This window comes from Gambusia affinis, linkage group LG22 (genome assembly GCF_019740435.1).
Source record: "Gambusia affinis linkage group LG22, SWU_Gaff_1.0, whole genome shotgun sequence".
NCBI lineage: Eukaryota > Metazoa > Chordata > Actinopteri > Cyprinodontiformes > Poeciliidae > Gambusia > Gambusia affinis.
Genome location: NC_057889.1, coordinates 1,143,211 through 1,171,147, shown reverse-complemented (window position 1 = coordinate 1,171,147; position 27,937 = coordinate 1,143,211). Strand labels below are relative to the sequence as shown.

At 35.6% G+C, this 27,937-nt stretch overlaps 1 protein-coding gene across 7 annotated transcripts; it reads right to left on the bottom strand.

The window, feature by feature from the left end:
* Nucleotides 1–27,772, bottom strand: LOC122825623. Of its 7 annotated transcripts, none has more exons than XM_044107098.1 (4): nucleotides 27,737–27,772; nucleotides 26,812–27,147; nucleotides 26,292–26,419; nucleotides 1–3,041 (listed from the first exon to the last, which is right to left on the bottom strand). In XM_044107098.1, the coding sequence occupies exon 4, from the start codon at nucleotides 2,710–2,712 to the stop codon at nucleotides 256–258; it is 2,457 nt and encodes an 818-aa protein (XP_043963033.1). In that variant the 5' UTR covers nucleotides 2,713–3,041; nucleotides 26,292–26,419; nucleotides 26,812–27,147; nucleotides 27,737–27,772; the 3' UTR covers nucleotides 1–255. The 7 variants fall into 7 exon arrangements, 5 of the variants coding, with proteins under 5 accessions (XP_043963033.1, XP_043963032.1, XP_043963031.1 ...); XM_044107097.1 differs by lacking the exon at nucleotides 27,737–27,772 and having other exon boundaries at nucleotides 1–2,750; nucleotides 2,861–3,041; nucleotides 26,812–27,205; XR_006369684.1 differs by lacking the exons at nucleotides 1–3,041; nucleotides 27,737–27,772 and adding exons at nucleotides 23,408–25,028; nucleotides 25,110–25,165 and having other exon boundaries at nucleotides 26,812–27,197.
* Nucleotides 27,773–27,937: the final 165 nt, after the last annotated feature.

The window sequence follows — 27,937 nt, the reverse complement described above, 5'->3', positions numbered from 1 at the left end:
AGAAGCAAACAATAAATCATACAAAGTTTAGTTTTTCTGTCATTTGATTTGTTTGTGATTCAGTTTCTCTGTCAGCAGGAAAAAAAATCCTGTTTGAATTTTTAAATATTTCTGGGAGTTTTATCTGGATCTGTAGATTCATTTGACTTTAGCTTCTCTTAGTATTTTTCATCTGAACTTTGATCACCTTCATGTTTTTAGTGTTGCCTGTATTGATAAAACCTCCAGAATTTGAATCCTTTTCATATTTTTGTTTTACTCTTCACGTTTTTTTTGTGAAAGGCTTGAACGTCCAGAGCCGCCGGCGTCACCAGCAGAGCCTGCAGGACGTTTCTTATTTTGTGTTTGGGATTCCTGCGCTGTATTTTTTACGATTTCAGGCTTAACTATATATTCTTTACCAAAGTGTAGCTCTAGTTCCTTTGAGACATTGTCGTATTCCCAGTCACCATTTTGCTTCACTATGTTCCCAGGAGCTCTGAACCAGTTTGATTTGTTTCCATGGCAACGAATCATGGAGTCAAGGATTTTAAACATGGCTGACAGCTCAGAGGGTTTGAATAGTTTTCGTTTATCTTCAAATGAAATGTTGAACTGTTTGGCCCTTTCTCTCACTTTCTTCATTTTTTCATTTAACTCTGACTTATTTCCATAGATCATCATGTAATTGTTACAGATAACAGCAGATGGTTCTAAGGTTTTCTTTAGATCATTAATAATGATCATGTGGACGAGCTGAGTGAGGCAGCTTCCTCCAGGCAAACCAGAGGAACCTTCATGGATGGAAAGAAAACTTTTTATCAGTTTAAGATCTGATTCTGAGAAACCAGATTCCTTCAGTTTGGTAATCAGCAGATCATGACTGATTTTGTCAAAGTAAGAAGTGAAATCCAGGAGCACAGCTTCAACCACTCTGTTTGTTTTAACCAGTTTGCATTCATCAGTTTTTATTTGCTCCAGTTTTTTTTTAAATGTTTCTTGAGAGTTCAGTGCATCCCCAATAAAGAACGGTTTTGCCTGCTCATAAAGAATGACATCAAATATGTAACTTAATATGATGTGAACTCTGACAGCACCACTTTTCTGTCTAATATCATTATAATTGTTTGTTGAAAATGAGAATGATTTGATTTTTTTAAGATCATTAGGAAACTTCCCAGTCTTGATGATTTCATTCAGGATTTCACGGAGTGGAACAGAGATAAAACCAGCTGCAAGTTCCCACATTGCAGCTTCAGTTTCATCTATGAACATAACCACATGATCACAGATATACTTCAACCATTTCTTCATTGCTTCAATTTTAGTTATTTTAAAGATAGATTCCTGATTTTCATTTTTCTTCTTCTGTTCTACCAGAAAGACTTTAAGTCCAGATTTTAAATCTGAATTTTCAGGGTTGGTTTGATGGATTTGCTTTGTATCATCTCCTTCTTTGGCTGCAGCTCCCTGAGATTTATTCTTGCTTTTACGAGAAGTTTTTTTAGTATTTTTTGTAGCATCATTTTCACCTTCTTCCTTTTTCCCTTTCAGATAATTGTTAATCTCTATCTGAGCCTGTTTTTTGGTCTCTATAAATTTAAAAATCATATTTATAACTTCTTCTTTTTTTCTGTCTCGTTTACATAATGTATATTCCAAACCAACCAACTTCAATAACATATAAATATTTTTGGTGTTTAGCTTCGCATGTTTATCTGCTACTTGGAGAAATTCCTTAGTAAACTTGTTCAGAGCTTCCTGTAAAGATTGATTATCCCTAGTCAGTGTACAGACCTCATTCCACTGAACACCTTCTATTTCTTTCTGAAAATTGTCTTTATCAAACTGGTTTGGTCTAAACTTTCCTTTACTCTCAGGAATGTTTCCATCTATCTTCACGGTAATGAGGTTATGGTCACTGCAGCCTGTAGGAATGGATTCTGGTTTTAAAGAACCCCTTCCTTTTACATTAGTATAAATGTGATCAATGCATGTTGCTGTATCCAGAGTCAACCTGGTAGGAACTTTAACGATCTGAGACCAACCCTGTTCAGATATAAAATCATCAGCTTCTTTCTCCTCAGAGTTTGACAACCAGTCAATGTTAAAGTCACCCATCAGGAAAATGTCTTTATCTTTGTCTTTCTCTGACAACAGAGTTGTTGTCTCACTGATGTGTTTCAAATAAAATTTTTTAGCTTTTACAGATATGTAACAACATCCCAGTAAAACCTGTCTGTTTTCCTGGTCTGTTTCTCCAGCTTTAGGAAGATCTAACTCAACCCAAATGATGTCAGCTTTGGGATTCTTCTTGTTAGCTTCAAGATCATCCTCATCAGCTTCAGAATCATCCTCCTCATCTTCAGGATTCTCCTCATCAGCTTCAGCCGTCATCAGGTCGGGTCTTAATCTGGTTTTAATATGATCCTGAATGTACAGAGCGATTCCTCCTGCAGCCCTTTGATTCGTGGGTCCGTCTTTCCTCCACATACTGAATCCTGGTATATGAACCTTGCTCTCTTCAACGTTGATGTTCAGTTTAGTTTCACACAGAGCAACAACATGGAGTTTATCACGAGCAATAATGTGTTTAACTTCATGAGTTTTGTTTCTCAGACCGTTAATGTTCAACAGACCCAGAGATAATTCTTCATACTTAATTTTTACTTCCTTTGATGGAGGAGAGGGAGTCTGAGGTGATGTTTTGGTTTTCTGTGATGAAGTTGCCATGGTGACAACCTTCTCTGTCCTTCTTCTCTCTGTTGCTCCTTAAAGACACAGAAACACTCAGATATTAAAACAACCTCCTGCTGAAGTTGATATCAGATTAAATTGATCTGCAGTTTGATATAAAATCTGATCAATATTAAATATTTACAGTCTGATCCTCTGGCTCAGCTTCTGACCTTTGACCTTCAGGATGGAGGAAGCTGTGACCTCTGGGTCTCTGACTCTGAAATCACAACAATCTGTTTCCACAAACTGGTTTGATGTGGATCAGCTCAGACTGGTTCTACTGGGTCAGACTGGGAGGAAGTGATGATGAAGATGAAGAGCTGCTGGAAAACACAACAGATTATATCAAATTAACAGATTATATCAAATTAACAGATTATATCAAATTAACAGATTATATCAAAATAACAGATTATATCAAATTAACAGATTAAATCAAAATAAACAGATTATATCAAATTAACAGATTATATCAAATTAACAGATTATATCAAATTAACAGATTATATCAAAATAAACAGATTATATCAAATTAACAGATTATATCAAAATAAACAGATTATATCAAATTAACAGATTATATCAAATTAACAGATTATATCAAATTAACAGATTATATCAAAATAAACAGATTATATCAAATTAACAGATTATATCAAATTAACAGATTATATCAAAATAAACAGATTATATCAAAATAAACAGATTATATCAAATTAACAGATTATATCAAATTAACAGATTATATAAAAATAAACAGATTATATCAAATAAACAGATTATATCAAATTAACAGATTATATCAAAATAAACAGATTATATCAAAATAAACAGATTATATCAAAATAAACAGATTATATCAAATTAACAGATTATATCAAAATAAACAGATTATATCAAAATAAACAGATTATATCAAAATAAACAGATTATATCAAATTAACAGATTATATCAAAATAAACAGATTATATCAAAATAAACAGATTATATCAAAATAAACAGATTATATCAAATTAACAGATTATATCAAAATAAACAGATTATATCAAAATAAACAGATTATATCAAATTAACAGATTATATCAAATTAACAGATTATATCAAAATAAACAGATTATATCAAATTAACAGATTATATCAAAATAAACAGATTATATCAAAATAAACAGATTATATCAAATTAACAGATTATATCAAACATCCAACATTAAAATTAGAGGAGAGGAAGAGAAACTTTATTTTTATTTAACTTACAGTAAAATATTTATTGTTAAAATCGACTGCAGTCCTGAATAACTGATCAGAACATTTGATTAATATTTAAAAATGATGTCAGACAGAAAATATCAATTCTAGTATCTTAAGAATAAAATAATAAAAAAATACAAATATTTTAGATATTTTAGATTCTATTCTGTTTTAATTAAAACATGTTTGTTCTCCATTCAGTGAACTTACTATAATAATAAATTATATTAATATGAGTAGAAATAAAAAGCAAAATAACTGAAATGTAATTTGAAAAGATCAATAATGTAAAAAAGGTTAAAGGTCATTAATGTTTCTACCAATAAAAAAATAATTATTTTCCTTACAGTTAAAAGTTTATCATAAACAACATTAATGGAAGTTTTTTAAAATAAGAAATAATTTAAGTTTAATATTAATAAAACTGAATAACATGAGAAAATAAACATTTTCTCATGTTTATTGAGAAACATGAGAAAATGTTTCTCAATTTATAGAAATAAATTTATAGATAGATAGATAGATAGATAGATAGATAGATAGATAGATAGATAGATAGATAGATAGATAGATAGATAGATAGATAGATAGATAGATAGATAGATAGATAGATAGATAGATAGATAGATAGATAGATAGATAGATAGATAGATAGATAGATAGATAGATAGATAGATAGATAGATAGATAGATAGATAGATAGATAGATAGATAGATAGATAGATAGATAGATAGATAGATAGATAGATAGATAGATAGATAGATAGATAGATAGATAGATAGATAGATAGATAGATAGATAAAATGTTTCCTCTCACCTCTGAGGTCGCTGTGAATCGAACTCTTTCTGTTTCTCCGCTGAACTTCATCCTTTATATTCTCACTCCGTCTGAAATCCCGGCCCAGTTCCTCCTCCTGGACTCGGATGATTTTCTTTCTCTTCCATGTTCCAGTCAACAATCAGAACTTCCTGTTCATCAGGTGTTCCTGGTCGGACCTGTTCTGGTCCAGGTGAGGCCTCACCTGAGAAGGCCTCACCTGAGAAGGTCACACCTGAGAAGGCCTCACCTGAGAAGGCATGCTGGGTATTCAGCAGGAACGTCAACAAGATTTCAATCAGAACAAACATCTGATGATGACTGACAGCTGGATCATTTCATCTTCCTCCAGTTTTATTCTCAGGTTCCTGAATGTGGACAGGCTGGTCGGCTGAGACTGAAGCTGCTGAAACTCTGAACAGCTGAACTGCTGCTGGGTTCGGTGGAGGACCTGTGATGCTGTGGGCCTGTTTCTGTTTCAAACTAAACCACAGAGAACAACTGAGCTTCATGTTAGGAACAATTTCTACTTTTACTGGAGCCAAATTCTGGATTTTCTGACTGAAGAACAAACATGAACCAGAAACTGAGCAGACAGAAACACAGCTGCAGTTTCTGTTGAGGTTTCATCAGTTTTATTGATTTGGAAACATTTATTTTGGATGATTTTGTTATTTTTGTTATTCTATGAATTATTGGCATTTTGTCCTAAAATACCAATACCTACTTGACGATTTGGTCCATCTGATGATGTAATGTTTTTACATCAAATAAGTGATCATTTTATTAATTACTGCAGTCGACATTTTACCAAATACTTTGTCAAGAAAACCTGAGATCATCCCATTTCCCCACGCTGGAGATTTTAGTTCAACAGTAACAATAAATAAAGTTACCTTTAAAATTAATCAATCAAATGACATTGAGGCCCAACAGTAAACTTAAACTTCAATAAAATAAATCTGGTTGTTTTTGTCTTCTGCAAACTTCTACTTCTTTTTTCTATCTAATCATAAGAAATCAGTCAGACAGAAAGTCATTAAACAGGAAGAGAAAATGTTCCCTGGAAAAAGAGGAAATAAGTTTCCAACCTGCAGATTTATAAAAATAAATTATATTATTCCTTTTTTCAAAGGATTAAAGTTTTAAAGAATAAAATCTAAACATTTTGAGTAATTGGATAAGATTCAAAGTAAAATATTTATATTAATATTGGTTTGCTCATAATAACACTTACATTTACATCAGTGGGAACTCTTACAAGTAAAACAAGTAACTGTAACTTTGGTATCAAATAATTATAATAATAGATTATTATTGGTTTCTTTTCAGAAAACATTTGTAATAACACATTAAGATTATAATCAGAGTAAGTGATAAATTATGGTTATCATAAAATTTTAAATGAATGATAAATCAGAGAAGCTAAACAATTTATAAATGTGATTTTGACATTGAACTTGAAATGGTGTAAAAGGTGTAACTGCAATTAAACATCACTGATGTGTTGGAGGTGGATGGAAGGTGAAAGGTTAGAGGGGAAAAGCAGAACTACCATACCATACCAGTTTTATTTATAAAGCACTTTAAAACAACCACAGTTGATACAAAGTGCTGTACAATCCAAAAACACAAAAAAATAAAAATAATTATAATTAAAAGTAGTTTAAAAACAAAGACATACACTTTAAACTAGATCTCACTTTAAACTAGATCTCACTGGTGTTGAAAGCCAAGTTAAATAGATGAGTTTTAAGACGAGCTTTAAAAGTGGACAGAGAAGGGGCCTCTCTGACCTGCAAAGGTAAGTCATTCCTTAATTTGGGGCCCATAACAGAGAAAGCCCTGTCCCCTCTGAGCTTCCTTTTTGTTCTCGTACCTCCAAGAGCAGCTGATTTGCTGACCTGAGAGACTGATGGGGTATGTGGGGATGAAGAAGCTCAGTGAGGTAAGCCGGGGCAAGATTATGCAATGATTTAAAAACAAACATAAGAATTTTAAAATGAATCCTAAAATATACAGGCAGCCAGTGAAGTGAGGCCAGGACAGGGGTCACATGGTCCCTTTTTCGAGTACCTGTCAACAAACGTGCAGCAGCATTTTGTACTAGCTGCAGACGTGAGAGCAGCGCCCGACTAACTCCCAGATAAAGTGCATTACAGTAGTCCAATCGAGTTGAAATAAAAGCATGGATCACTGTTTCAAAATGCTGCCTGGAAAGAAAAGATTTCACTGACGCCAATCGCCTTAAATGATAAAAGCTGGACTTAACCACAGCTCTAATTTGGCTGTCCAATTTAAAATCACTATCCACCTTAAAACCAAGATCTGTAATAACAGGTTTAAAATATTCCTCCTAAGGTCCCAGGTCAACAGAGGAGGATTCACAGGAGCCACTGGGTCCAAACACCATCACCTCTGTTTTGTTTTCATTAAAGTTTAAAAAGTTCAAGGCCGACCAAGCTTTAATATCTCCTAGACAAGCCAGGAGATGTTTGATTGACAGTACATCCTGCTGCTTTATGGGCAAATAAATCTGACAATCATCAGCGTAACAATGAAAAGAAATCCCATGTTTCCTAAGGATAGAACCCAGAGGCAGTATATAAAGAGAGAAAAGTAGTGGGCCAAGAATTGAGCCCTGTGGGACACCATAAGACATTGAGGCAAGAGATGATTTAGAGCCACTAATATTCACTGAAAAAGTTCTCTCCTCCAGGTAAGACCTGAACCATTTAAGAACAGTGCCATCAATACCAACAATGTGGTGTAATCGCGATATTAAAATGTTGTGGTCTACTGTATCAAAGGCAGCAGTTAGGTCAAGTAACATCAGAACAACATGGTGACCAGAATCACATGCAAGAAGGACGTCATTAAAAACTCTAATCAAAGCAGATTCTGTACTATGGAGAGTTTTAAAACCTGACTGAAATACCTCCATGATGCCATTGTCATCTAAAAACTGTGTCAGCTGACAATACACAATTTTCTCTAAGACCTTAGAAAGAAAAGGCAGTTTCGAAATAGGCCGATAGTTAGCCAGAACAGTAGGATCAAGGCTAGGTTTTTTAAGCAGTGGCTGCACTACTGCATGTTTAAAACTAGCGGGAACCACACCTGAAGACAGGCTGCTATTTATAATTGCAAGAACAGGCTGCCCTATACTAGGAAAAATATCTTTAAAAAGTCGTGGAGGCACAGGATCCCGGGGGGAACCTGATAGCTTAATGTGGCCAACCACATCCTCTAACAGTGAGACAGTCACAGGCTCAAACTGATTGAAAGCAGCCGAGCAGGGGACTGAAATTGAAGGGTCAGAGTCAGGAGCTGTGATACGAGCCCTGGTACTACCAACCTTTTCAATAAAGAAATGCATAAAATAATCACACAGCTCAGGAGAAGCTTCCAAGCAGGCATTCTGAGAACTATTTAGCACAAAGTCAATGGTGTTAAACAAAACACGTGGATTATGACTGTTTGAAGAAACGATATTTGCCAAATATTCCCTTTTTGCCTCTTTAACTGTGCTCTGGTAGAGACGCCAACAGTCTTTTAAAATCTGAAGAGTAACTTGCAGTTTATCCTTTTTCCACCTGCGTTCAACACGACGACATTCCTTCCTTGCAGCACGAGTTCTGTCATCAAACCAAGGCTCAGGTTTAATCCTGGGCTGCCTGGTTTTTAATGGAGCAACCGAGTCCAGGATGGTTTTACAGGAAGAATAAAACCAGGACCAGAGCTCTTCTGTATCGAAGTGGAGGAAGTCAAATGATCCACAGAGCTGAAGAAAAGCAGTAGAAAAATGAGTGGCAGTGGAAGGGTTAATAATGCGACAGCGCCGAACAGCAGTGCGAGTTTTTACTGAGGTAGGTGTCAAAGTAACAGTGAATAAAACAGGCCGGTGATCCGAAAACACAGAGTCAAAGATTTCCAAGTTAGTCACAGGCAGACCGCAGGAAATGACCAGGTCCAGTGTGTGTCCATGTTCATGTGTAGGGCCGGATACGGCCTGTACCAGGTTAAAAGAGTCCAAAAGGGTTAAAAAGTCCTTTACCAGAGGCTTATTTGGACAGCACACGTGTATATTGAAGTCCCCAACAATAAGAACATGTTCGTAATTAGTTAAAATCCCAGATAAAAAATCTGAAAAGTCGCTTATAAAATCCTTATCATATTTGGGGGGCCGGTAGACGACAGCACAGAAAACTGGGTCTACGTATCTCATCTCAAAAGACGTAAACTCAAAACTGGGGAATGATGTCTGTAAAAAACACTGCTTACATTTGTAGTCCTGTTTGTAAACAGTCGCTGTGCCTCCGCCTCTCCCCGAGGCCCGTGGTGAGTTAAAATAAAAACAATCCGCTGGTACAAGCTCAGATAGAGCACTGGACTCACCAACACTCAGCCACGTCTCAGTCACACACAGAAAATCCAGGTTTTGGTGACCAAAAAAGTCCCGAAGAATAAAAGTTTTATTCTGGCGACCTGGCGTTTACCAGGCCAATCCTAACAGGAACTTGATCCTGGGCTCCGACAAGTCGGGAAACCCGGCACAGCGGTCTCAGGTTTTGGTGACCCCGACGGCGCATATAGAGCCGAGAAAAGCAAGGGCGGCGGCGTAAAGGAACTTCAACGCCGACCACTGGCACCAAGCAAACACCAACGGGATCCAAGAAACGCCGAGGCACCCGAGAGCCCAGAAACGATCCTTGCGATGATCGAGCAAAAGCAGAACAGTGCGTCATGTAACACTTCAGCTTCACCAGCCGGCCGCTTCGTCTACCGCGACGACGACGATGACTCCTCCGTGGAAGCAGCTCAGGAACCCGGAACAAGTGGCTCAGAATCTCCGACAGAAGCGGGGGCAAAGATTGTCGGCCCGCAACATCGAATAACTCCATATCCTGGACCAAAGGTTGGAGGTCTAGTAGTGTGTTATGATCATACACCAGCAGAGACTCAGTTCCGTAGATGACACAGGTCAAAAACAGTATAAACATCAGCAGACGTAACAGGAGAGCAGAGATGATCAATGACTTATTTGGAAACAGATTGTTGAACAATTTAAACTTTTCAAAGAAAAGGTTGTGCAGGCAACAGATAAAGGAGGATCGTTGAGCAACCAGAGACATTAACACAGACATCAGGACACAATGTCTCTAATACAGAGATGGATCTGAGATCATCTGTCTGTCTGAGCAAACAGCCAATGAAACAAACAGCATCAGTGCTCGCCAATGCAAATGAACCAAAAGGTGGATAAACCCTATAAAAGGTGAGAGCAAAAGAGGAAACTTTGGTTGGATCCTCCAGGCAGCTTAGAGTCGAAATCCAGATGGACAAAGATCTCTGCAGCTGAAGAGCCGGGGCCACAGAGCCGAAGACTGTCCTGATCATGGGGACCAACCAGTCAGACCAGCAACATGTGGCTTCAGATCAAACGTCATCAGCTGGTTCAGACCCCAAAGACCAAGAAGAAGAACTGATGCCTTCCTTCCTGCCAGCACCAAGTCCTGTGTGACCTCAGCATCCATGAGAAGAAGAAAGCTCATCAGACCTACAGAGATCCCTGCCTTCGTCGACCAACATCCTCCTCCTGCTGTAACACCTCCTTCATCATCAGGCCAGGTCTGGGGTTCAAAAAGCCAAACTCTGTCCGTCTCTCTCAAAGGTTCCCTTTTTAGTTCTCAGTGTCAGTGTAGTGGGTCTAGAAATTAATGTTTTACTAAAACAGACACCCCATTTTTGAAAAGATTATTTTATTTTAAGATGATTAGAACAACTTTCTAACATTAACTGACTCATGTCGATGACCACCTAGTCAGTAGAGGGCGCTACTGTGAGAGAATGAACATTTATATATATTATATATTATGTAACTATGGTAACCAGTTAGGGTCCAACTAGATAATAAAAATCAAACTTTAATGTTTGTTTTCCTACAACATGAAGAGAAACGTCGTCAGTTTGTTCAGGAACAAAAGCAGTTTTTCATTAAACTGAATTAAAATTTAATGCCAATAAAACCCAAAATTATCCTTTAAACTCTTTAGAAATTTATCTGGGGCTTTTATTTAGTTTTCCAGTTTGGTTTTATTTTTATTCAGTAAATAATTAAACGGTTGATTCTGTGGTTTGTTTGTTTCTTGAACTTTAGTTTGATTTTATTTAGAAGCTGATAAATTTGATCAACAACTCTTCAGTCTCACTGAGAAAATATTTTATTTTATTTTCTGCTTTATTATTCCAACAAGGAAAATATATTTTAATCAGATTTCTATTTAATTCTAACATCAAAATGAAACATTTCAACTTGTTCATTTTCTGAAAACATTTTTTTAATAAAATGTGCAAAAAATATTCAGTTGTTCTCCAACCAGTGAATTAAAAAATAACAAAATAAATGCAGAAAATATAAAAACTAATAAAAGAATAAAATGTCAGGCTGACTGCAGGGAGATGAAAACTGACCTTTGACCTGTTTGTTTAATATTTCTGATGGACGCAGGTTACAGGTCAAGTTTCAGGATGGTTTTTATTTTTAGCCTTATAAATAAAAACATTAATTATGCAGATATGAAGAGAACAGATGCATCTTTCTGCTCTGACATAATTATAAATTATAATTATACTATAAACGTGTTCAGCTGAGGCTGATATTAAATATTAAATATTAAATATTAAATATTAAATATTAAATATTAAATATTAAATATTAAATATTAAATATTAAATATTAAATATTAAATATTAAATATTAAATATTAAATATTAACGCTTAACCAGGTTTAAAGTAATTTTCATTGTTCCTGTATTTAAAAACTGTTTTTAATGGTTTAATATTAATATTCTAATCTTAAATGTCATTAACTGATTTGTTTTGGTAAAAAGCAGATTGGGAAACTTTCTGTTCCTTTATTCATTTAACTCTAAATATTAGTTTCTTTTTGGTTGTTGAGTCACATCAGGCTTGATTTTAACTACTGGAGTTTAATTTGATTATTTTGACTGAAACTGTTTTCAAAATGATCCTAAAATCTGACCTGGGATTTAATCAGGTCAGCAAACGAGTCAAAATTAACTTTATTTTACACAAACTGTCTCAATAAAGTTAAATTTATACTTCAGATAAAGTTTGACATTATGCTGATGATATTATTATTTATTCATAAATGTCTCAGCTGCTGCAGGCGACACTTTGAGCCTTAAACAGTTTATTTAAAAGAGGATTTTAACTAAAATATTTCCTTTAGCTCAAAGATGCTAACAGCAGCTCCGTGGTAAATATGGAGAAAAGCTTAGATTGGGCTTTTATTCTGAAAAACAGAGCCTCCATTAGTTTATCAGGCATGATTTAAACTTTCTGATTGATTTCTTGACGTCCACTGATAAGTTTCATCTCCACCTCAGGAGTCTGTTTGGGTCCTGCAGGGCCCAGCGGAGATCAGGTCGATCTCGTCTCCGTCTTTAAACACAAAGAAAAGATTTAAAGGCCGCAGCAAAACCCGGGCAGGAATGTTGAGAGAGCAGGAAGTTTGGCAGGTTGTTGCTCGGTTGGATTCCTGCTGCTCATAAAAGCAGGTCTCACCTGCTGATTATCAGCAGCATCACTCAGGTGAGACACACCTGCTGCTCCACAGACAGAAACAGATTTAAGAGCAACAGGTTTCCTGGTTAAATTCCCGTCCAGACTGAGATCCTCTTCCTGTCAGTGACTGAAGCAGGATAAACAGTTTGTGAGTTCAGACGGAGGCAGCAGCAGGTCGGAGGGACAGAAACTCGACAGGAACGAAGACGGACGGCATTCTGCAGCCGGGTGTGAGGCTGAGTCACTGTGAGCTGAACAAAGACAGCAGAACAGAAACCCAAAGTGGTGACGCATAAAAAGAAGAAAATATGAACCGTCTGACAGAGAAACCTGAACATGAACCGAACAGGAAGATCCACTGAAAGAATCAGAATGAAAATAAATACTTTGGACGTTACTGGTTGGACTAAACTGATCCTCATTACATCTGGAGTTAAACTTTATTTATTCAATATTTAATGGAATATCAGAACTTTAAAATTCAGAAAAAATGTTTAAAGTTTACATGATGACTGAAGCCGTCCTGCTGATTAACAAGAGTTAAAAATATAGTTTTAAATGTTTTTAATACATAGATCAAAATCAGAATCAAATTCCAGCTCTGTCACACAAATTTCTACATATTTTATTTTATTTTATTTTATTTTGTTTTATTTTATTTTTTACTTGGCAAACAAGACAAGTAAGTGAATTGGCAAAAATACATTAAAAATGTAAGAAATATTATTAAACTGAGTCCAAAAATGAGTAAAAATAAATTTAAATAATTAAGAAAATACTGAAATGTTTGTGTGTCTTTGTATTTGTCCATCCATCCATCCGTTTCCTGTTCACCCTTCATCCCTAATGGGATCAGGAGGGTTGCTGGTTCCTCTTCAGCTACGTTCCAGGTGAGAGGCGGGGTCACGGGGTCACGGGGTCACCCTGGACAGGTCACCAGTCTGTCTCAGGACAACACAGAGACATACAACCATCCACACACACACTCACACCTAGGGAGAATTTAGAGAGACCAATTAACCTGACAGTCATGTTTTTGGACTGTGGGAGGAAGCCGGAGAACCTGGAGAGAACCCACCATGCACAGGGAGAACATGCAAACTCCATGCAGAAAGACCCCGGGCCGGGAATCGAACCCAGGACCTTCTTGCTGCAAGGCAGCAGCTCTACCAACTGCGCCACTGTGCAGCCTAGTCCAAACTCACAACTTTTGAATCTCCTGTAGTGGCGCAAAGTGGCCACCAGGGGGAGCTCCAGGTCCCTCTGGGACAGACACCGCGGTCCTAATTTTAAAAACTTCCAGACATTGGAAATGATCTGTTGAAGTTCATCATGAGCTGCAGGTTGATTTCTGTCTTTGACTCTTTGTGTCTCATTTTTAAACTCAGATTTTCTGGTTTGTTTTTAAAACGGAGCAGAAAGAAAAGATGAATTCAGCAGAAACATTAATATTAACTTTTATCACAGCAACAGGAACATTTTCCTGTTGTGAATCTGATACTAAATGAAAAAATATTCCTGTTACATTTCATAATGATAATGATAAATATTGTACTGCTAGTATATCTGATTGGTAAAAATCACAGAAAGAAGAAATTCTGCAAAAACTAAAATCCTTCCAGTTTTTCTTCTTTTTCTTCAGTTTCAGTTCAGAATCTGATTTATTTCACTCTTCACCAGCAGGGGGCGCCCTGGAGCAGCGGAAACTTCAGCACCATGTAAATCTGGTTTCTATTCAGCAAAACTTCCTGGTTTTTGAAACAAAGCAGCTTCTCTTCAGCTGCTGATCAGTTTGTTTGAGATTTGAATGAATTTTGAATTATTTCCATATTTGGCTCCGTCCTCTTGGTTCTCTGTGTTGATTGTTAGCAAGAACCAGAAGCAATAAAATACTAAATTATTCTAGAATGAAGTTTTGTCCCCATCACTAATATTGTAAACAGTTGATTCTGATGAACATGTTTGTTTTATAAATGTGAGAATTAATGATCAGATCTACAATCATTCAATAATTTTTTCTCATCAGTTCATTTCATCTGTTGTTTCTGGTAAAGAAGATTTCACCACTGATCATTGTGAAAGATTTAATACAATATAAACATAGAAAAAACATTTTTCTGGTTTTTATGGTGACCAGTTCATCCAGCATCAGTTTGATTTAAAACAATACATAAACAAATACAAAGGTGATAAATCAAACAAAATCTTCAACATTCTTATACATTTTTAATAACCAAAGATATTAATTACATTTTCAGATTTTCAGCTGTGCTGTACTTAGTTATAGTTAATATTGTTTAATTTAAACCATTTAAATCTTTTCAGCCTTTTCTATCAGGGATCTAAATCAGTTTCTGATCCTTCATCATAAATCATTAAAGTATTTTCAGACAAAGCAGCTGAAGGTTGTTTTATCTCATTTAAAAAGAGAAAGATGAAGAGAACTGAATGAGAAGAATCCTGCAGGCAAACCGCATGAAACTTTGTGCTACGAAACAGAAAACCTTTAATAAGAGAAAACTGAACATGAGAGCAGAAGCTCTCGGTTTGTCAGTGAACACATCATGAGTGTAAAACAGCTGGAACAGCTGGAATCTTCAGAAGTTACTAAAGAATCATCTTATTGATAGAAGTTTGTGATCCGCAGTGAAATAATGATGTGATAGATGAAGCCTAACATGACGTGGACATTATCAGCTCCGTTCTGTTGGCTTCCTGAAAATGGGAAAGTTTTGATGTTTTTCAGCTCATCAGGCATCAGTTGAGTGATGATTCATCTGTTCATCTGGTTTTATTTCTGCTGAACCTGAAAACATTCAGAGACAGATTCTACATCTGTAGTTCTGCTGTTGGTTTGATGGATTTGCTCCGTTTCTGAGTTTTTCTCTATTTCAGGAAGGATGTGACGTTCAATCACCACAATGTTATCAAATTAATTTGATTTATTTATTTCAAACAGATGTTCAAAAACAAGAAAACAAGCAATCAGTAGGACAGAGAACATGTATAAATAACCAAGAACAAATTGTTTGCTGCTACTTTTCTGTTTGAAAATGAAATGGAAGAAGTGAAAACTAAACTCTGAACAACTGAATGTATCTGAGACTCGATGACTGAACTCACGTTTCTTCCTGTTTCTTCCTGTTTCACCTGAACTGCATCTGATTTACATGATTCATGCAGAAATTTGTGTTGCAAAGTTTCTAGGTTTTCCACTGGCCTAGTCAAAGTCTGGAACTATGTCTAACTGAGTGTTGGTGTGGGCTGCTTGCTGCTGGAAATGTAAGTTTAATCAACATTCATTCTGTTTAATAATCATGTAGATTAATTCAGTTCTTTGTAAAATCATGACCAGGTTCTGCTCCGGTTCTGATCCGGTTCTGATCCAGTTCTGATCCAGTTCTGATCCGGTTCAGTCGGATTCAGCAGGTCAACAATCAGCCAATCAGAGCAGGACTCTGTGGAGTTACAAGACAGAAAAACCAGGCAGAACCAGAGTGACCTTTAACCTTTTATTGAGCTTCTCAGCTGAACGTTCATTCTGTGTCCCACAGTGACACCTGGTGGTGGAGATCAGAACTTCATGAACACAACAAAGTTTTACAAAGAAAAACAGAAAAATCCATGTTGAACTCATCAAAAGATAATTAATATTGTAATAAAATATAGAATAAACAAAAACCATTATGTCATGAAAATGACTGATTCTAAAAAATATATAAAATATGAGCAGAATAAAAACATGATCAGTTCTGATTACATTGGATTATAGATCATGATAACATAGAAAATACATGTTATTAGAGACAATTCATTCAGAATCATAATGTAAATATAATAAATCTACACTTGGTTAAATTCAGATCTAAAAATATTTTACTCACATTTTCATTAATATTTGTGATTTAGAAAATTAGTTGTTCTCTTTCTTATGAAACATTATAAATAAACTGAAAATAATCATTTTTAAAATAACAGCAAAGAAACAATAACTAAATGTAAAAAGTTCAGTTTTTAGGTTGTTTGACTCGTTTTTGATTCAAACACAATTAAACCAGAAACCAGTGATTCATTTTTGCTGCTTTAACTTCCTGGATCAGAAACATTTATGATGTTTGAGTTCTGCTCAAAACTGCAGCTGTGAATTTATTACAGTTTTTATAACATCATCAGAGTCAGATTTAAGGCAGATTTGATCAAAACATGGTTTTTATTTCCAACCGGTGCTGCATTATGTTCCTCAATGTTCTGATCCTGTTTGATTATCTTAAATTATCTGGTATTTTAGAAATTCAGCCAAATAATCTATGGCTGATTGACGACTAAATGTGATTATTTCTGCTCTGGTTTTCTCAGTTGAAATATTCAATTGTTCAGCAAATGAACACACAGAATTCATCACATCGTGTAACTTTGCGTCTCCATCTGCATAGATCATCATGATGTACCTGGAACGGATAATAACAGAAGATGTTTGGAATTTCATTTTCAGATCATGAATAAAGACGATGAAGAGGAGTTGAGTAAGGAAGCTTCCTTGTGGCAGATCAGAGGAACCTTCAGGGAAAGACAGGAAACTTTCTACAAGAGAAAGATCTGAGAAACCAGAACGTCTTAATTTATCCATCAACCGATCAAAAGTGATGGTGTTGAAAGCAGAACTGAAGTCCAGAAGAACAGTTCTGAATGTTTCGTTTGCTTCAGTCGCTGTGAGCCAAGCAGTTTTCATTTGTTCAGTTTCTTCTTCAAGTGTTGAAGGAATCAGGTTCTTCTTAGTAAAGAACTGTTCAACCTGTTCGTAAAGAATTCTATCAAATATTAAACCCACCATGATGTGGACTCTGTCAGCACTGTTGTTGAGTCTGGAATTAATAAATTGATGTGCTAAAACTGGAAATGTTTTGACTTTTTTCAACTCATCAGGAATCTTTCCAGTGACGATGCATCTGGTCAGGATGTGACCAATGGGAGCAGAGATGTGATCAACTGCAAGTATCATCAGTTCAGCCTCAGTTTGATCTATTCTACGAATCACATCCTTACAGAGAATCAACCACCAATCATTCACTGTTTCTGCATCAATCTCTCCAAATCTAAATTCATCTGTTCTCATTTCTTTGCTCTGCTGGACAGAAGAACCTTCAAAGCCAGATTCTGGATCTGGAGCTTCACTGTTGGTTGGATGAATGTTTTCCAGATCTGCTTCCTCTGAGGTCAAAGCTCTGTTCTGTGTGATGGTGATCACACGAGAAGGCAAAATACCTTCAAATGATTCTACAGATACCTGTAATGATTTATTTCTTGGCCTCAGTTTTGCTTTTCCTTCATCATCTACACTAGAGGAAACATTTCCAGTTTGGTTACTGTTTGTTTCATCCTCTTCTGCTTCTACTGTTTGAGATAGTAAAGTTTCAACCTTTTTTCCAAACCTCAGTGACTCATAAATATCTACGACCATTAATGGGGCATGTTCATTTGCTACAGAGAGATAAATCTCAGTAAACTTGTCCAGAGCTTCCTGAGGATCAGACATTTTCAGGACATCAGTTTTCCTCTTCATAGATTTCCTGAATGACATTTTATCAACCAGCTTTGATCTCATGATCATTTTAGGAATCTTTTTCTCGACCTTGAAGGTGACAAGGCAATGGTCACTGAAACCTATTTCAGTGGATTCTGGTTCTGAGCAAAGCTCTGGGATATTTGTATAAATGTGATCGATGCATGATGAGGATTTCTTGGCATCCTTAGTTTTAACCTTTACAATCTGAGTTAAACCCAGATTAGATGAAACATGAACAGCAATATTTTTCATCAGAGAATTTTTGGCGCCCCATTTAATGTTCAGGTCTCCCATCAGCAAAATGTCTTTCTCCTCCTTTACCACCTCAGTCACCATCTGAGAGATTTGAAGCAAATATTCTACATCATTAACTGGACGTCTGTAACAACTTCCCAGTAAAACTGGTCGACTGTCAGGAAGCTTCATCTCAACCCAAATGACCTCAACTTCAGTCTCCATCAGATCTGATCTTAAATTAGTGTCAATATGATCCTGAACATAAAGAGCAACTCCTCCTCCATTTTTGGTTCTGTTGTTCTTCCTGTCTCTCCTCCACATCCTGAACCCTGGAATATTAACTCTGCTGGGTTCAACTGAAGGGTCCAGTTTAGTTTCACACAGACCAACAACATGAAGCTTATGACTTATAATTTTTTTTTTTTTATTTCATTAATCTTGTTTCTCAGACCATTGATGTTCAACAGAGCAACAGATAACTTTTCGTAGCGAAAGTTGATTGTCTGTGATGAAGTTGCCATGGCGATGACTGTAGACTTCCTCCTCCCTTTAGAGAAAAACACAAAAAGGTCACATGTAATAAAAGGCTCCAAATATTAACCAGAAACATCAAATCAGTTTCTCTATTCTTCACAAACCAACAGAAACTCTGTAAAGTTTTTCCTCATCAAACCTGAAGAGTTGCTGAGTTTCTCTGCTGAGATGAAACTGATGTTATTTCCTTCCTGTTTTCAGGATGTTTTCAGCCAATCAGAGACCTGTGAACAGATTGAAACGTTTCCATGACGACGGGAAGGTAAATCTACAGTCAGACTGTAAATGTTTTTATGTCTCAGGTTCAAAAACTGAAACTTCAGGATCCAAACATAAAGTGAAACATCATGATTATAATTTAAGGAAGATAAAATGATGGAAACCAACAAAATGTTTAGATGGTTTATTAACATTGACCTGAACAGATATAAATATCTTCCTAAAGTGTTTTTATATGAAGCTCAGAGACTTTTCTAATTATTGATCTTCTGATGACTCTAGAAAAATTCATCTAAATTATGTTTGATGTTTTAAAGCTACAAAATAAGGTAGAAAGGTTATTGACAGGTTATTTTCTGGAGTTTTTCTGTTTCTCTGACTCTCAGCAGCAGATCACTGAACTGAATCAGTTCAGATCGCTGAACTGAATCAGTTCAGATCGCAGAACTGAATCAGTTCAGATCGCAGAACTGAATCAGTTCAGATATCGCAGAACTGAATCAGTTCAGATCGCTGAACTGAATCAGTTCAGATCGCTGAACTGAATCAGTTCAGCGGCTGAACTGAATCAGTTCAGATCGCTGAACTGAATCAGTTCAGATCGCTGAACTGAATCAGTTCAGATCGCTGAACTGAATCAGTTCAGATCGCTGAACTGAATCAGTTCAGATCGCTGAACTGAATCAGTTCAGATCGCTGAACTGAATCAGTTCAGATCGCTGAACTGATTCAGCAGGTCAGACGTTTTCAGACCTTTGAGAAAAGGTCTGAAAACCTGAAAAACATGATGGTTCAACAATCAGTTGAACCATCATGTCTGGTTCAACTGATTGTTGGACCAGACAAAATGCATCTTTTACTTTCTGGAACAAATAAAAAACTAAAATTATAAGAGATGATGAGTTTAGTAACAAATATGGATGTGAGATCTTCAGAGTTGACATTGTTGAAATGGTTAATAGTTTATCTTATAAAAATCATCACTAATCATTTTCTGCACCTTTAGTTCAACATTTATCCTTGTAAATAAATCAGTTTTCAACACAGCAGCTGTTAAAACATTCATGCTGCCACATTCATCCACCTACTTCCTGTTTCTGATGAATGAATGGATGAATTGTTCCTGTGAAGCAGTGAAGGAGTTTCAGTAAAGCTGCACCACTCTGTGTGTAAAATGATTTAAAATGACTTCCAGATGTTCATCAGTCTGTCAATGAAATATTTAAAAAACAAGAAAAACTCTGATTTCAAATCTATTGGCTGTTCAGCAGAAACTCATTAATTATGATCAGAAATAATCACCTGAGTTTCTATATTTCCATAAAATAAAGTTTCAGTTTAATTCATTTCTGAGATCTTGTTTATATTTTGTCATTTCCTGAAGTTTCCTCAACAGGATGAAGTTTTCCTCTTGTTCTTGTTTTCTATAATATTTTTCCAGATAATTTTAATTCATGTTCAGCCTGAAACATCTACATTCAGTTTCATTAAAAAATATCTCATCATATCTAAACTCAAAACATTTAATCAGCTCCTGCTGGTTAATTAAATCAGACTGGAGAACTTCTGCTGATTTTAAATGATTCTTATTATTTTAATTCATGTTAAATGTTTATTCACTCACCTGTCTGAATGTTTCAGTGAGACTGAAGGATGATCTGTTGGATCCAGTCATTGAATGTTGACTGAATTCATCTTCTGTTTCACCTGAACTGCATCTGATTTCCATGATTCATGCAGAAATTTGTGTTGCAAAGTTCACAGCTGACGTACCTGAGATGGTTTATTTCCTCTTAAAGGGCCTGGAAAGTTTATTTCTGCATCATAATTCAGCAGCAACAAAGTTCAAAGGTATTTTATGATAAAAACATAAAGTGAACATTTCCATGACTCAGTTATGATCCTGACTAGAATAAAAATGTTCCAGTTGATGATAATCAGAGGAAACTCTAAGGGTGGTTTAAACCTGATTTAAAGGAAGTCAGTGTTTCTGCATCTTTACAGTTTTATTGAAGTTTGTAGTGAATAGAAATTGAATCTTGTTTCTCCATGTTTGGTTCTGGTTCTGGTTCTGGTTCTGGTTCTGGTAAACTCCTCCTCTGGGTTTCACCTGAACTTCACCTGTTTGACTGCAGCAAATTTTTTTTTTTTTTTTTTTCCAACTTTCTTTATTGCATTTCACAACTTGACACACATCAATCATTAGTACAATGAAAACACAGTAGTTATAGATTGAGAGAAAAAGAAGTTCAAGCTGATTTCTCCCAGAACCCAAACCCATCCCGTCCAGGTCCAAACACAAGACAAACAGCCTGCTGGGATCCAGTTCCTGTAGCAGTTTCTAGCAACACGACATTCACACACATTCACACACATTCACACACATTCAAAAGGAGGCAGGAAAAGAAATGAAGAAAAAATAATAACACTGATACTAAGTAAATGAATGAATATATATTTAAGCGTACATAATATTAAGTTAAACAAGTATACAAATAAATTACAAATGAAGAAGAAAAGAGAAAGAAAAAACTAAATAAATAATAATAATTTTAAAAATAAATAAATAAATTATAAGATGAAGAATATATATCGGTTAAAAACAAAAGAATTGGATTGAATATCAAATGTTTACAATGCAAATATCAAAAGTTTTGTTCCTTTGAAATAAACTCATTAAAACAGACGAGGTAAATTTATTCATAGAGCAAATTACAGGAGCATGATGGAAAAGAAAATAAAGTAAAAATAAATATTATTTTGCAACATTTTCTAACCCTGTTTTATTCTCCAAACTGGGTTTTGGTATTTTGTAACTCGTGCAACGATTACAGACGTTTGGTTGATGGTCGGGTCTCTAGGTTTCACTAAAACATTTAGAAAATGAATCACAGAAGAGAAGAAACCATCAGGTTCTGACAGAAAATATATTGATTTGTTTTAAGGTTTAAAGTTTTGGTTCCTCTTATTTATCACAAAGTTACTATCAAACCAGCAGAACTGAACAGTTTTCAACATTTAACTGTTTTCACCAATAAAGCAACAAAGTTTCAACCTGGTCAACTCAGATTAGGATCCAGATTAAATTTAAAGTCTGTAGATTAAAATGAAAACAGTTCAGAGTTCTTTAAATAATCCAGTTAATTCACAGAAACTAGTTTGGACTTCAATGTTTTATTCAGTTCTTCTATTATCAGAACATCTTTTAATTCAGAATCTGAAACTCCAACAGTGCTGACTAATCAAATAAATATCAACCATTTATTCACTCAAAATTCTCTAAACATTCAGATTTAATCATCATATTTATCATTTCTGGATGTTTTTATTTTAGATCTGCTATAGTTATTTTGGTAATTATGGATTCTCTAAATCTGATCATCTTGGTTCTCCTTTTCATAAAATCTACAGAATCATTTCTGTTTCCCATAATTTTAATTAGATTGTCCTGAAAGAAACTGAACATTTATTTTTTTATCTTAATATTTAATTTGTTAATATAATTTCTTCAAAATGTAAACAGCTGATAATGATGTTATTGGAAATGTATTTTTTTCTGAATGTTGCTGTTTTATGCTCCATAAAAATGTATTTTATATCAGTAAATTTTCTGTTTGAGTTCAAAGTGTAAACAGTGTTGAGTCTGCTGCCCCCTGCTGGCCAGCAGCCTGAACTCACCACAGCTTCGTTTTCTCAGCCGCTTTGTTTCATTTCAGGGTTGAAATCCTGAACTGGTTCAGTTTTCATGTCATTAAGTCTCATAGAAAAATCTGTTTTCATTAAGTGGTAAATAATTTGTTAGCATCTCTGCTGTTTCCTTCAGGATCAGTTACTTTTGTCATGTTGACCAAAATGTTTAAATGATTTTAAACTCTTTATTCTGACCAGCAGCAGGTCCAGGATTAACCTGCATCCAGAATAAAAGCTGCAAAGATCCAAAATTCAGCTGCAACCAAATGTTCCAGTTTTCCTGAAGAGATTCAGGTGATAAATGTCACAAATGTTTAGTAAATTATTATTATTCCACACAGAAAGAGAGAAACAGCAGGAAGAAGCCTGGAGGAGAAAACAGAAACTTTACAGACACTAAAGATGAAAAGTCCCAATGATCTCCTCGTTGAACCATTTCTAAGCTGGTTTATATTTCTACTTTGTTTGAGTTTATCCTTTAATAAATCTACTGGAATAAAGAGTTTATAATAAAACATAAAAAACAAATCTTAAAGAGCTGTGAAATTAAAAACTAGAAGTTGTTTATTAACAACCAAAAGGATCAAAATGTGAATTAAAATGAGTGGAGAAGTAAAAGTTCTTCATGTAAAAACTGCAACAAGATTTAATTTCTTAATAAAACATGAAAACAAAACAATAAGAGAAGATGTTAAATATAATCTTAAAGGTTTTACTGAAGATCAGAACCGACCCGAGTTCTGATCGGGTCAAATGAAAACCGACTGAACGGCAAACAGAGGACAATGAATTATTTCAACTTTATTCATAACATCAACATTATGAGCATAAACACCCAGAAACAGAAATTATATGATCACCAAACTAAATACAATCATAAAACACAGAAAAAATATACATTGGAGTTAAATGAAACAATCTAAATGTTATAAATGATTAAAGAAATTAACGTTTCTGAAGAATCAAATGTCCCTTTTTATCATGAATCCTTAATATTTATTTGTTTGACCCAACATATTATTGAGTGTTAAGATAAAATTAATGTTTAGATCAAATAAACTTTAACAGTTTTTCCAATAAACAACCTTTAATATCTGATCCAAGTTTTCACCAAGAGAAAATGAAACCAGTCCACAAAATTCAAATCATAACTATTTATGGTTCAAATGACAGAAACTACAGATCTGAGGAAGAAGCCTTGAGGACAAAGCAGGAAGCTTCCAGAGGGATTCTGGGTAATGTAGGCCTGCAGGTCTGCAGGAATAAAGACCTGATGAAGATCTGCCAGTGGTTCAGGCTGCGGTGGAGAAACATGGCCGCCTGCTGCAGCAGATTAATAAACGATGAAGAGGAAAAACTTTAGTTTGTTTTCTGATATAAACTGTTCAGAGTGAACAGATTTACAGGAGGCCACAGAAACCCGACTCTTTATAACATTAACATAAAAACCCAACTTCACTTTCATCTTTCTAAATGTGATATTTAAGAAACATAAAATATTTAACAGAAACAATCAACACAATTTAGTTTTTATGATAGAAATGGACTCCAGAGGAGACGTTCACCTGGTTAGAAAGATAATGATCAAGGCTTTTTGATACCTAATTTTTCCATTTTAGATGAAAGTTCATCTTCACCAGTGACCCCATCAGTGGCCCCACCAGTGGTTCCTGTGATGGAGTTTCTGTTGACTGTGACAAGAAAGATCTTATGATCACTGGGTGTTTCATCAATCGGCTGCACTGGAACATTTCCTTGAATGTTTGTGTAAATGTGGTCAATCACATTTCTTGTGTTGATTCTGTGTGGTTCATCTACAATCTGTCTTAATCCATTGTTTTTTGCTGTTTTGTAAAGTTGTTTTCTCTCTGGAGTATCCCTGTTCCAGTCAATGTTGAAGGTTCCCATCAACACAATGTATTTATCAGCCATTTCTTGTTTCACCTGTGTGATTTGATTTTGAATTTCAGTCAAATATATGCCTCCTGTTCGTATAGGTCTGTAACAACAACCCACCAGGAGTTCTCTCCAACCGTTGGGCCTGACAGTGACCCAAATGATCTCTACATTCTCGTTCGTATCCTCTCTTTGAGATCCAATACCTTCTCTGACATAGATAACAACACCCCCTCCAGCACCTCCAGGACCAAGATCTGTAGGGTTTCTGTCTCTCCTACTCACCTGAAAACCATCAATTTTAATATCAGCATCATCAATGCTGCCGTCCAGATAAGTTCTACTGAGAGCCAGGACGTCTATGTTATGGGTTTCAATTAAGGCCCTAATATCACCAACCTTTGATCTAAGACTATTTACAAAAAAATAACCTAAAGTTAATTTATCTCTTTTTGCTGATTTAGTTGCCATGGTGATGAGTGTAGACGTCGTCCTCTAAAAGCAGCTTCAGACCTTTAAAGACACAAACATTCAGACTTTAAACCAACATCCTACTAAACCTAATAAAGTGTTTAAAACCTCTTCAGTAAAAACCTTTGAAGTCAGAAGAGACGCTGCAGGATGAAGGACTTGATGATGAAGATGAAGAGCTGCTGGAAAACACAACAGATTATATCAAATTAACAGATTATATCAAATTAACAGATTATATCAAAGTAACAGATTATATCAAATTAACAGATTATATCAAACATCCAACATGTTGGGTTAAAAATACTTTAACTAGATAAAATCAGAGAGAGAAAAATCAATAATAAATCAGATTTGAGTATCAAACTCCATGAGAACATGAATAAAGAACCTCAATGGTTCTAACAGAAAACATCAGATGGTCCATCAGAACCGGTCCCTTAAATTAAAATGTTTTATCATCAACTGGATCATTAAAACTCTTCATGAAATGTTGGATTTGATGTTTAATCATCCGTCAGGTTCATAATTGTAGAACATTTCAAAGTGCTGAAGTCCAGCAGGGTTCTGGACTGTTGGGTCCAGAACCCTGCTGGACTCAAAACTGCTAAAGAGAAAGTAAAGCCTGGATGAGTTTCTCTGGTCTGAGCCTTTAGTCTCTGGTTCTGGAAAAGTTCTGACTGTTGATATTAAAGAAGAGACGTCCAGGACTGAACCCTGGGGTTCCCCACATGGAACGTCTGTCACTTCCATCACAGGTTTCCTACTGAGATACAGAAATCCCAGTTCTAGACTGGAACCAGTTGAGTTCTGGACCAACTCTCCAGTGGTTTCCAAGGTGACTGAATATTTTCAACAAATCTTTCAGTTATTCAGCTTGTTGTTTCTCTGTTGTAGCTTTTAATTTGCTGCTGAATCGTTTCTTCCATGAAAGGATGAAGGACAGGAAGTGATGCTTTCAAATGGTTCTGCTTCCTGTGACTAATGAGCGCCGACTCATCGTTTCACTCATCCAGGATGTTTACAGCCAGAAACCACAAATGAACTGCAGCTGCTGTGATCAAATCCACCTGTGGTCTGTAAATACGGATCCTGATTCAAAGGACTTTTTCTACCGATTTAGAAAACATTTCTGTTTTTCAGTCTAAAGTTTTAGTAGACGTGGATTTTCAGTGTGTTTTTCATCTTTAGTGAAAGATCAAAGTTTTGTTCAGATTTGTAACAGAAACAAAGTTAATGAGCATTTTGGTTCAGAATCAACTTTATTCACTAAGTTTGAATTTAACTTTGGTTTCCATTCCTCACCTGGTCAGTTTGGTTCAGTTTCTGATGATGATCCCAGTCTGACCTGCTGCCTCGTGTTTCTTAATAAACGTCTTCTTCTCTCTTTTCCTCCTTCGTTTAGAGAAACTTTTTGTTTTTCTCGTCTCTCTCTGTAAAAGTCATTTAGGCTGCAGTTACTTCATGCCAAATGAATCCTGTAACTCTGTTAAATTAAACACATCTGTGTGAATCGTGTTGGTTATGATTGGATTAGTTTAAATTTGAAGATAAACTTATTATTTATTTCTTAATCTGCTGATGTGAAGAACTGAAGATTGTTAGATAATCTGGTTTTTAATCTGAGCAAAGGAGGGAAACACAAACAGGTCGAAGTAAAACGTTACATTTCTAAACATTATTACATGATAATAAAGTTTTATTATCATGTAATAATATCTCATAACATCACAACAATAAAACAAAGAGAAAAACTAGAAAGTTGGAATCCAGACCAGAATGAATCCAAGCAGAAAAAATCTCATTTTTCTCTGGGTTATCTTACCTCAAGCCTGGACCAGAACCAGAACCAGCTCTCCGTTTGAAGGATCCGGATCCACCGGGTCTGCTGAAGCTTTTCCCAGCAGAACCACCAGAGAGTCGGGTCAGACAGAAGAACTCCTCTGCTCTGTTTCAGCCACTCAGCATCCAAACACAACTTTTTCTTTCTGGACCTTTTTCTGTTTCTCCTGTTGAATCTGGATTAATCTGGATTAATCTGGATCTTCTTCTTCCTCTGTGGTTCCGTCCAGTTACTCAGATTTTCCGTTCTTCTCCAGCTGTGGTTTTCCAGCCGTCTCCTCCTCCAGCCGTAAAGTTGTTGTGCAACATCATCGTGTTGCTTCAGACAGAGAGAGGAAGTAACGAGTTACAGTTACTGGAGTAACTTCTTTGGAAAAGTTTACTTTTAGGAGTATTTCCACTAAACACCTGCAGTTTTTATTAAAGTTTCATAAGTTTTTTATCTAAAGAAACTGATTTGGGAACATTTTATAATTTTATATGATTTTATTATTTTTTTATTACTTTTTTGAATTATTGTCATTTTGGTCCTTAAAAAATACTAAAATTTCCACTTAACTTTCCATTTGGTCCATCTGATGATGCAATTTATGAATATTAAATATTGATCATTTGATCAGTAACTTAGTACTTTGTACCAAATACTTTTTTACTTTTACTTCAGTAAAACATGTTGAGATATTTCTACTGTTACTTGAGAAATATTAATATCTTTTTTCCTGGTTAAATCCGTCACAAACTCATTGGTTTTATGAGAAAATAAAAGGAAAAGATCAGGATCAGACTCTGGATCTTTGTTTTTCTCTGGGGAATCTTCTGACCCAAACCGGTTCCTGAAGGTTTCTGAACATTGAAACTAAAATGAAGCCTAGGCGTAAATTCAAGCTGGAAGACTCTTTTAGCCCCACCTGCATCATCCAGCCGGAACTTCCGGCTCATCACCGTTGATTGCTCAACGCCGGACCAAGACTCGTTACGTCCAATCACCGTCCAAGCCCCAGCTGATAAGGACCGCCATCCATGGCGTCGTGCGCTTTCCAGCTGAGCTCAATCTGTTCAGCCGCATGCCTCAGATCTCAGTCAGCTATCTCACCAGATCCTTTCTTTGC

What these genes read in the sequence shown, in the direction of transcription:
- LOC122825623 (XM_044107098.1), bottom strand. Translation starts at nt 2,712, where the DNA reads ATGGCAACTTCATCACAGAAAACCAAAACATCACCTCAGACTCCCTCT.